The following is an 11,141-nucleotide window of genomic DNA, read 5'->3' on the forward strand; positions in this document are numbered from 1 at the left end:
AAAGAGAAAAAAAAAAAAAAGGAATAAAAATCTGCAAAAAAAAAAAAAAAAAAAAAAAAACCAACTCAAAATTTTCTAAATGTGGAAATTTCAGAAAACCAAAACTAAAAAAGTTTGAGTTTGCTAGAGGAAAAAAAAGTCAGAAATTTAGAGAGGTTAAAAATTTTCTAGAAAAAACATGGAAATTTCTGAGCTCCAAAAATCAAAAATTTGCAAGTAAAAAAAAAAAAATTATTTTGGTCTCAGAAATGCTTTGGAAAAAAAAAAATATAGAAAGTCTGAAGTTTTCAGCTTCTCAAACTCAGAAATTTCCAAAAGTCAAAAAGTTTCAAGAAAAAAGTTTTTATTTTAATCTCAGAAGAAACGAAGACATTTCTGAGTTTGAAAAGTCGAGAATTTTCAATTTTCAAAGTTTTTTTTCTATAAAATTTCTAAGATTACACTCAAATTTTCTGAGTTTTTTGGCAGAAATTTACTGTTTTTTTATCATCACTCTATACACAATGGTCCTATAATTCAGTTGTACTATTGGAGCGTTCCGGGTCTCATGGGGCAAAAGAACCGGTTCTGGGCCCCATTTCCCTGCTGTGTGAATGTAACCTTTGTGTTGGTTGATGGAAAACAAAAAGTTTTGGTAGACAAACAAAAAAACTCTTCAAAGTGCATCAATGCATGTGGGCGTTTCCCGTCCTACCTGCTGGTCAGGACGCTCTCCCAGGGGTGCTGGACGGCCTGGCCGTGCTGGGCTCGGCCTGAGGAGCGGTGCAGTGGCAGGGCCGCTCCAACATGGCCGCTCCGGGGCCAGAATAAAGAGGCGCTCAGTGACTGATGGACAGACGGACACTCTGAAATGCTCTGACTAGCGTAGCTGAAAATTGTTGGACTGTAGAACGGGATGGAGGTGAAGTCGTGGCCCAGGTCGGTGTACGGCGCTGGGATGCAGATGGGCTGGCAGGCTTCGTGGGTCAGACCAGGAGACAAAATGCGACCGCCGACTCGGCTGGAGTCCACCTCCTGCAGCTGCAGCAGCGGCTGATGCTTCTCTGGAGAGGTGGCAGCGGCCATCGCAACAACAGGAGCTCTCAGGAAACGACAGCTACTCCATCATCTGCAAGAATTTAATTATCCTGGCCGAGTCAGAGGGTGAAGCCTCGCTCAGATCAGCATGTCGTCGTCGGGAAATATCATCCAAGCTGACTCCAGTTTAAATCAGAGGAGAGGTGGAGTTAAATCCCAGGGAGCCGGAGGGCCTGCCTTGTGGAGCGCCGCCACATGATGCTGAATGAGCAGAGAAAAAATACCACAAACTGATGTAAGAATAGGAACAGGGAATAAACAGCTTGGTTGAGTTTAATGTAGAGAACATCAGTTTTTGTAAAACTTTTATACGTCGACTGCAGGATGAAAACATATGAAGAAAAATAATATTTGTTGTTTCAATCTTTCCATTAAACACTGCAAAAACATAAAATGGTACCAAATATTTTGTTCCAATTATAATCTGCCAGTGGAACTAAAACTGGGTTGCTAGGTGACGGGCTGGGCTTGGCTGCCGTTGCTAGGTGACGCCGCCAGTGGAACTAAAACTGGGTTGCTAGGTGACGGGCTGGGCTTGGCTGCCGTTGCTAGGTGACGGGCTGGGCTTGGCTGCCGTTGCTAGGTGACGGGACCAGTGGAACTAGAACGCTTGTTTTACCGACTTAAAACAAGCTGAAAAGTTACTTGTTTTGTTCTAAGATATTTGCTCTAGAAACTAAACCAAAAACACTTGGTAAGATTCGGCATCTGCTTTGTTCTTTTTTATTTTTACAGGTTTAAACTGCATGGATTACAGATAAATGTCTTCAGTAATGCGAGTCACACGTACTGTTGCCCTTTAACACCAATATTAACAGAAGAAAGTGAAAGCTTGTGCAATGTGTCCTGGTTTACAGTAAAGTATTTGTATAAAACATCCAAGTCCAGTCCAAAGGAGCCGTTACCACCAAATGCAGCAAAGTGAATCATTCCTACAAGGCAGGAGTTTGTCTTCAGTCAGGCTTGGTACACTGTGTCTCTACTTCCTGGCTCTGCGCCCTCCACTGCAAGTCATTTCATTTCTTATCTAGAAAAAAATAATTAATCAAATTCCAGAGAATCCTTCTTCCTTTTCAGCTAACAAAGCTTCACAGGATTAGTTTGGGAACAATGTGGGAACATTGGAGATAATCTTGGATCTGAAGTCAAAACGTTTGTATTTCCCTTCTCCTCTAAATGTTTTACGCCGCGAATTAAACCGAACTTAAAAACATTCTCCTTCCAGCTGTGAAGAAACTCACTGAAAATTGGCTCCATGTGAGAAACAAATATTATTGCAGCTCATTCCCCGTCCAAGACGTTTAATATTGATATCATCCGAAGGAAGCTGTGTGAAACAGAAACAGTAGAAATGCCACACTTCGTTACCATTTCCTCAGGGAGTTTGTTTTTTGTCAACTCATAAGTGCTGCTGATTTATTTTATTTCATATAAAAACATTTGTGACCCAGTCAGGAAGAACTGTGAACATATTTTAAAACGGGACGCTCTGACATGAAGGTAGGCAGATTTATGTGGACGCTTGCAAACGTAGCAGGAATCAGGTTTCACTTTTAATTTACTTCCTTTGTGTAAAATATTTTTATACTCACTTTGAATAGAATCAAACTGAAATTACTCATTTTTAAATTGGTTAATCAACCAGTTTTTTTATTAATTTAATAATTCTCACATAAATATATAATGTTTACTAAAAAAAAATACTCAAAATTGAGATTTTAAGAAAAAAATTATTCAAAAATTCTTATATTCCTTAAGTTACAATGTTAAAAACAAAGAGACAAAAGTTGCAACCAACTTTCTGAGGATCTTTGTCTAATGTATTAATGTTTTTATTTTATTTTATTTTCAGAACAAATTGCAGCCAGAGTGAGCTTTAGGGTATTTTCACACCTGATTGTCCGATTTGGGAACAAAATTGTTAAATTTTTTAGATTTTCAGCTTTTTCACTGCACTGTCAAACTATCTGAACTAATTAATGAACATGTTCCCCTCCTCGCCTGTGGGGGTGCTGCACTAAGAACTACTGGAGGAAATGACACAAAAACCTCAGAAGACGACACCTAGAAGACGCCTTTTTCATAAAGTGGAAACAAAAATGGAGTAGCGTCAGATTTTAGTGGTTGTGGGATTTTTCTTTAAATCTTCAGTAAAAAAAAAAAAAAAAAAACACAAGTCATTTCTCTTGCCATCGCTAGATTAGCACTTTTGTATTGGCTGTATTTACCCAGAATGCCCTGCACTGTGGTTCACTTCCTGGTTTTGGAGCGCTAGTCCGCTTTGCGTTCACATATGCAATCAAACCGCACCAGAGTTCACTTCAATCGAACCAAGACTGAGACTTTTAGCCAGACCAAAGCTGCTTCTTTGGTCCGATTTAAATTTAGAGGGATTATGATTATCTGATTAATCTCCTTAATAACAGATTAAATATGGCTCTGTAAATAAAGACAGTTTAACTGAAGGATACTCTCTTCTACGTTGGCGCTGAAACAAATGGTGGATCAGTAAATCTACAGAAATTCTGGACAAGTTAAAAGCAAAACCTTCTAAATGTCTGTAAAACCAAAACAGTTTAGCGACAACAGCAACCAGTGAAAAGCTAAAATCTGCAACTGGTTGAAACAATCAAACACCCAATACACACATTAATACGCAAAGTAGAAACAATACAGCAGAAGCCAACAGTCTTACTCATCTGATGGAACCAATCAATCGCACTGAGCCACAAATTGGAAGTCTACTAGTTTCTGATAGGACGGCCATAATGGAGCAGGAAATAAGTAGCATGAGGAAACATTAAAATTACTTTCATTCAGACCGACCTCGGATCAGAACCGCTCTGGTTTGAAGGGAGTCTTGCTGCCGTTTCTGCAAACCGACGCCTGAACCTTAACAAGTCCTCCATTAAAAATTAACAAAGGAAGCAAATCAAAACCAAACCAAACAGAAAAAAGTGGGTTAAGAGCAAAATAATGAAAAAATAATAAAAAACGCTGTCAGGAGATTCAGAGTTATCCAAATTATTCGATTATTAAAATAATCGTCAACTAATTTAGTAACCGATTAATCGTTAACTGAACCAAACAGACTCAAAATGAGGCCATTTGGTGAAATAAATAACAATCAGAGCAGCAATCAAGCCAAATCTTTACAGAAAATGGATACATTTTGTATTTGAGGTAGAAACATCTTTTACAGAAAACTCCAACTGTTCGAATGTACCAAAGGAATGCTGTTATTGCAATGTTTATTGTCTTACTTAAAAATGAATTTGATCATTTGCTTATTTCTAATATTGTATAAAAAAGGCATGTGGTTAAATGAGAATGTGCCATTTTTAAAACTGATTAATCATCAGAATAATCGATTAATCGATTGCTAATTTAATCGCTGCAGCTCTAAAGTTGTTCATATTGGGACAAGTTGTCATACAGGCAACACAAGGAAACAAGATTTGTGAGAAATGACTAACTTCTTTACAGTTTGTTCATAAAGGAAACACCCTAAAGCTTTGAGCCAAAACAGCTTCATCCTCTACATGAATAAACCCACAACTAGAAAGCCAAAAATATAGGTACAAAGAAAAAAGGAATACATTTCTGCAAGCAAAACTCCAATTTTCTCAAGAAAAAAAAACTCTGAGATCCAAAAGTGGAAAATTTCTGAGATTAATCTCCAGCAGTCAAATGAGTTTCAGCAACACGGTAGATCAAAGTGCTTCACATCGTAAAAATCCAAAAATAAAGTTATATTAAGAAATTTTCTAAGAAAAAATAATGAACATTCTAAGTAAGAAAAAAGTTTGAGATCAGAAATAAAAAAAAAACCAATTGGGCATTCTGAGTTTCAAAAGTCAAAAATTTGCACAAAAAAAAATTTAGATTTTAAATCTAATAAAGTTTCTAGAAAAAAAAACTTTATTTCTGAGTTTCAAGTCATATTTTCTAATGAAACTAAGAACATTTCCAAAGATTGAAAATTTTCAACATGTCACTCAAATTTCAGTGTTTTTGTAGAAAATTTTCTGAAATTAATCTCAAAATTTTTGATTTTTTGAGTAAAGTTTTGATTTTTCAAGCTTAGAAATTAAAAGAAAAATGTAACAAAATTTCTGATAATCTAAAATTTTGAGTTTTTCCAGCAAATGTTTTACTTTTCAAATTCAGAAATCTCCCAAATGTATTTTAGCACATTTGAGATTAATTTCTTTCTGAATTTTTAAAGAAAAACTTTTTTAAACGTTTTTTTAATCTGCAATGCCCCTAAACCTGCCTTTTACCATTGCCGTGCATTTCGTACTCGGCTGAATGTCTGTTATATCAAAAATAATTACACTTTATCAAAAACTGCAGCTTCAGATTTGCTTGAATCATAAATCCTCACAGAAAAAAGTTTAAACAATCGCGCAGCTTTTTGCCTGCGTCAGACGTACCGATCATTCTTCCCGACGTTTGCAACAGATTTTAATAATCCGTTTCTTCAAGCACGCGATGATTTAAAGCCGTGAAATCAAAGCGTTCGCGACGTTCAGCTTCCAGTTTAATTACACGGTTTGTTGGCTTATCTCTTTCCACTGAATAATGTGGAATGACGAAACGCAGCCTGGACCATGAAACGTAAAAATGGACGAGTTCATAAAAATTTACTGGTGATGTTCTCAAGAGTCCATTTTAGGAGCTCAGCAGTGACCTCGCGCCTGCAGCCCATCGTCTTCCTCCTAAAGCTGACGAGTCACTTAAGAGTCGAAAAGATCCTCGGCCAGTTTTTTGTTTTTTCTGCTCCTCTGACAACGGTTCCAGGCTCAAAGCAGATGTGGATGGGTTTTTTGTTTCTTTTGAAGCTCTGACCTTGCCTCCGAACTTCCTCGCTGTCACAGTGAGCTGGCAGCTCACTGTGGGAGAAAAACTCCCTCGCCGCGGCTCATCCTGCCGCCACTAATGGCTCGCATGGAGCCGTCTCAAACTAGAAAACCTGGTAAATGTTACTCGGGAGAATTGAGTTTTTTTATCCTCAGCTAACCTTTTACAGGAGAAGAGACATTAAGTGGGAGGAAAGAAGGGATCAAATGTGCTTTAAAAGTCAATCGTAACGACTTTTGGGTCTGTCAGGCTGAATCGCTTTGAAAAGTGACAGGAAACATTTCGATATTACACTTTGCTGAAGGTCAGAGAGGAATACACTTGTTCAAATCCACTTCTTCTTCTTCTTCTTTCCACTTCATTAAATGTGGTGCAATCAAAGCTCTGGCTCCAAATGTTTTGGCTAGCACCAACTCCAAACTAAAGCCAACATCCAAGTCATAAAAAGCTAAATCTGAAGTCCTCCCGGCCATTAGCCAGATTCCACAAAAGCTCAAGGTCGTGTCGTTTTCCCATCCTAAAAGTTTCCCTGCCTCCTTTCGGTCCAGGCGGATGAGGATGTGGACGGCTCCGAACATTTCTATATACAGTAATGATCCGATATGGAGCTGTGAGGCTTAAAAAAGTAAAACCAAGGCACATTTAATGAGCCAAAAGGGGAAAAAACACATCGTTTATGGATTTCCAGCATCTAGATCTCAACGAATCCTTCAGGATTTATTCATTTCTCTCATTTTTAGGACAATATAACAAAATTAAATGAAGCTTCAGGATTTGTTTTTTAGATTCGTGAAAGATGCTCCAATTTAAGCCTTTATCTATCTAACCTTCTGCAGTTCAGAGATCCTGAGAAGAGTTACAACTTTAAATAAAAAACACGCTAAACCTCTTAACGAAATCTAAAACTTGACTGGGTCGTAAGTTAAACATTTAGCAAAAAAGAAAAGTCCAAAGTTCCAAGTTAAATCTGAATAAAAGTTGCACTAGTTCACAAACCAAAAACAAAACTGTGCAACACAATGTTTTAGATAAAAGTCAGACTTAATTTTAATTAAATGGATTTAAAGGTGATTACATCTCACCTTACTGTGTCTTATCTGTGTATTTCACCAAAATATAAGCAAAAGTTTTAAATTAACCAGAATTAAATTATTAAAATCCTCATTATAATCACTAGGAATCAAACCATCAGCAGTTATTATCTTACACATAGGAAATTGACAAATATCCTTAAATAGCCTAAAATTAGTCTATAATTTAAATATTTTTTAAAATTAAATAAATTAACTTTAAAAATATATTTTTTAAATGATCTAATCATAATCATAATTTTATTCTCTTTAAAACTTTATTTTTAAAGGTGAAATTGTAGAATATTTAAACTTGAGGCTTTTATTGTGAAGGCCTGAAGTTGGAGCCATTACTGTATTTTTCAGTTTTAACTGTAATTTTCTTTTTAAATACAAACAGCAGAAATGCCCAACAAAAGGAGAAGTTTTCTTTACCAACATCCATCAGCAATAATGACTGGATTTAAACTTTAAAAGTTATATTTGTATCCAAAATGTTAAGTTTGCTTTTCATTGAGATGATGGGATTCATTTTAAAACTCCGAGCACTTTATAAAGGTTAGTCACATGCAAGTTGAGCTCAGAGAGTTTCCTATTGCTTGTTTGCATCTTAAGTGGACTGGAAGAGGAATGTGGGAAGTTGGAAGAGGGGAAAACCTCCCTGGAGCAAAAGCATGACTTCAATTGGCCGAGTTTCCTCAGACAGAGAATATTTCATCAGATGGAAAGACAACAAATCAAACTGGATTAACAAAAGAACGAATACAGAGGACAAAAAGTGATTGTTCTCACTCAAATCCTGAATTACACCCATGAAAAACAATAGCTTGCTACTCTGCAGGAAAAAAGAAAAGAAAAGTAAGAGGGTAAATCAGGTGAGACGAGTATTCATGTTCTAACTTTTAAAATTTATCACCTTTCCCGATATTCTTCTTTATCAAATATTTATCTAAACCCAGACAGAGATCTCGAAGGCTACATTTGGCCAGGTGTTTTAGTGTCGGAGCAGATGTCTGGCAGCCCACGCGCCGAAAACACTAAACCACGCACATTTAAGTAACATATTGCAGGATTTTATCCTCTGTGATGTTTTAGATGAGATCAGGGCCGAGTTCCCACAGACGCTGCACAGTCTGAAGGATAGTTTTGGTCTCCAGAGTCAGAAAAAAGTTAGGAAATACTCCAACTTCTGACACCAGAGTTCAGGATAGCTGCCGATATTATGAAACAACAGAAAAACATGCATGAAAAAAAGAGAAAAATTAACCAGAAAAAAAGCAAAGAAAATACCTGGAGCTAGATCAAAAAAATGCATAAAAATATTTTAATAGACTTTTATCAAAATTAATGCAGCAGTAAAGAAATCCCAAGAGTATAAACAGGTAACGGCTACTAAAAATAAATTATAATTACATCTAAAACTCATATTAGCTTTCCTTCTTGCTCGTTAGTTATACTTTGTTTCTGACAGATAAGACAAAGTGGTAAAATAAACTCGTAAAACCTACGTGCTGTAGTTTATCGTGTCGTTACCAGTCTTATCTTTACGGGTTTTAATAAGGCAGGTCAGGTCAAGACCAATAATGTCTTACACTACAAAATGTTAGAAGATTCACGCTTTAATTTGCTGGTTATCAATTAAAACTGCCGGAAAACCCACTTAAAGGAGGAAAAATAACGGCTCGGTGCCGATGTTATGAGGCAGCCTGCAGGTATTGGGAAACGGGAAAGTGATCCCGTGAGATTTTCCATGTCACAACAGCTGAGCGACAGCAGCTCGTTTCTGCGTAAAAAGCGTTTCTGAAATGTTCGTTAAAAGTCAAAACACAGCAGAGGCAGATCGCAGCTTTGCAGACACACCAGCTGATGTGTTTTAATGCTGAAGGATTTATTTCTGGTTGGTTTTGAATATTAAGGAATAAGGATACTTGGATCTCGTTACCAGCTGAGATCTGGGAATGATTACTGGATCCAGCAGCCGGACTTGTTGCGTGACTTCACCCCGCCACCTGTTAACCAGGCTGATCAGATAAGTCCCGGTTTTAGGCCTCCGGTTTGACGCCCGATCAATTCTCCAGCTCCCCGCCGCTCCGCCGAAAGCTGTTTAATTACTTTAGCCACCGGGAAAATACAATTACCTGCTTTCTCAGAAGCTCCTGTTGTTGACAAACTTGTCAGCCCGGGCGCCTGAAGTCCCGCTGCGGGGTCAACAAAGTGTGAAGTACCGCGGGAGTTCCGCTCCGTTTGGTTCCGATCCGAACCGCACAAAGTCCAAGCGCGGAGTCGTCCAAGCTGCCAGACTGGTCTGATTTAAGCCCGCAAGTTCCAGCTCACAAGCTAACCAGCAGCTGCCTTCAGGGAAATAAATAACCAGAAGCTGTATGACGCGCCGCTTCCGGTTGGGTTCTTCAAAATAAAACATAGCAAATCACATACGCACTATTTGTAAAATCTAAATATTTAAAATGAATTGACAAAGTGACGGCTGGCTACGTGTTAGGGATATTGTAGATAGGAGAAAAGGAAAATACATTTCTGTCAAATTTTGAGATTAATCTCATAAATTTGCTAGAAGAAAAACAAGAAAGTTTGAAAATTTTAACATTTGCAAGAAAAAACTCAGAAATATTGGGATTAATCTAAAAAAAATTTCTACGAAAGAACAAGGAAATTTCCAAATTTCAAAAGTTTAAAATTTGCTTAAAAACAAAATCTGAAATTTTGATATTAATGTCAGAAGGTTTTTTTTTTTTTTTTTTTTTTTAAAGGAAAGATATTTCTGTGTTTGAAAAGTTGAAAAATTGCTAAAAAAAAAAAAAAAATCAAACTTTTCGAAGTTTGAAAAGTGGAGCATTTTCTAGAAACCCCCCCAGAAATTTGTATGTTAATTTCTAGAAAAGACAAGGGAATTTCCGAGTCTAAACAGTTAGTAATTTGCTAAAAGAAAATCTGAAATATTTATATTAATCTCAGAATTTTTTTAGAAAACGTACAAAGAAATGTTCAGAGTTTGAAATGTTCAAGATGTGCTAGAAAAATTTCAAATTTTGAGATTAATCTCCAAATTTGTCTAGGAAAATAAAGAAAATTTCTGATTTTCAAAAATTTAAAATTTTCAACTTGTGGAATTTTTTTGATTTTAAAGAGTTGAAAACTTTTTACTTTTGAAACTCAGGAAATTCCATGTTTTTTCTAGAACATTTCTGAGATTAATCTCAGTTTTTCCTAGAAAATGTTCAACTTTTCAAACTCAGAAATTCACTTTTCTTTCTTTTTTTTTTTTTTTTTTAGAAAACTTCTGGGTTTTTTGGTAGAAATTTACCTCTCCTTTTATTTCTATCTACAATGACGTTGTTGTAGACAACTCTAATACTTTCCAAAGACAAAAATAAATAATTACCGGAAAACATTCAAAAAAAATTGCTGAAAACTAAGGAGCAAACTGAATAATTTATGCAGGAAATCACAAATTTTACATAGAACTCTTTTTACCTTTATGATGTTGACTGAAATCATGGACAATTCAGATTTTTCTTTTAGATGATGAGGAATTTCACATTTCAGCTTCACAATGATTTGAAGATTGCCTCCAAATCGTCATGAGAAGGAAATAACTTTTGTCACAAACTGAATCTGACAGAAATGTCAGATTCAGTTTGGAAAAGCGGCGCAAATCACCAAGTCAAGATGCAGAACGCTGACAGATTCCTCCCATTAAAGACTGAACACTGAAACTGAAAAGTGGTTTAAAAAGTTTTAGTTTAAGGCCGTACACTCTTGAGTGCCTGTGTTATTGTCCCATTTCTATTTTTATTTTATCTGTTTCAGCTGAATTTCACAGCAGAGGTGGATTAAAAACTTTTTACATGAAGAGATGGTGGGAGGAAAAGGAGTGAACAGAGATAGAAAAATATCCACAAAAAGACGTAAAAGCTTTTTATAGTATCACTTCTTCTAACAAAAACCAATAAAATCCTTTGTCTTATCTGCTGTAACAAATAAAAAATGCCAAATCTCTTTAATCTAATGGAAAATACTCTCTCTCCCTTTTCAGCAAAACATCAGAGCTTCATTTTAAATGATTTTGCTCGTATATTTTGCATTTGAAGGACTTCAGGCATCAGGACTGCA

The 11,141-nt window shown here is 36.3% G+C and overlaps 1 protein-coding gene across 3 annotated transcripts in view; it reads right to left on the bottom strand.

Moving 5' to 3' along the window:
• Positions 1 to 9,378, bottom strand: part of esr2a (estrogen receptor 2a) — a 35,834-nt gene extending 26,456 nt beyond the window's left edge. Inside the window, exons 1-2 of one of the 3 annotated variants that reach the window (XM_015022149.1) lie at positions 9,149 to 9,377; positions 695 to 1,278 (exon numbers count right to left, since the gene is read on the bottom strand). In XM_015022149.1, coding sequence (XP_014877635.1) covers positions 695 to 1,065 — 371 coding nt within the window. In that variant the 5' untranslated portion in view covers positions 1,066 to 1,278; positions 9,149 to 9,377. Of the gene's footprint in view, positions 1 to 694; positions 1,279 to 9,148 lie in introns of those variants that run through there. The other 2 variants (XM_015022146.1, XM_015022148.1) reach the window with 2 other exon arrangements.
• Positions 9,379 to 11,141: the final 1,763 nt, after the last annotated feature.

Source organism: Poecilia latipinna, unplaced genomic scaffold (assembly GCF_001443285.1).
Source record: "Poecilia latipinna isolate Pla-1442-1.1 unplaced genomic scaffold, P_latipinna-1.0 Scaffold2941, whole genome shotgun sequence".
NCBI classification, from domain to species: Eukaryota; Metazoa; Chordata; class Actinopteri; order Cyprinodontiformes; family Poeciliidae; genus Poecilia; species Poecilia latipinna.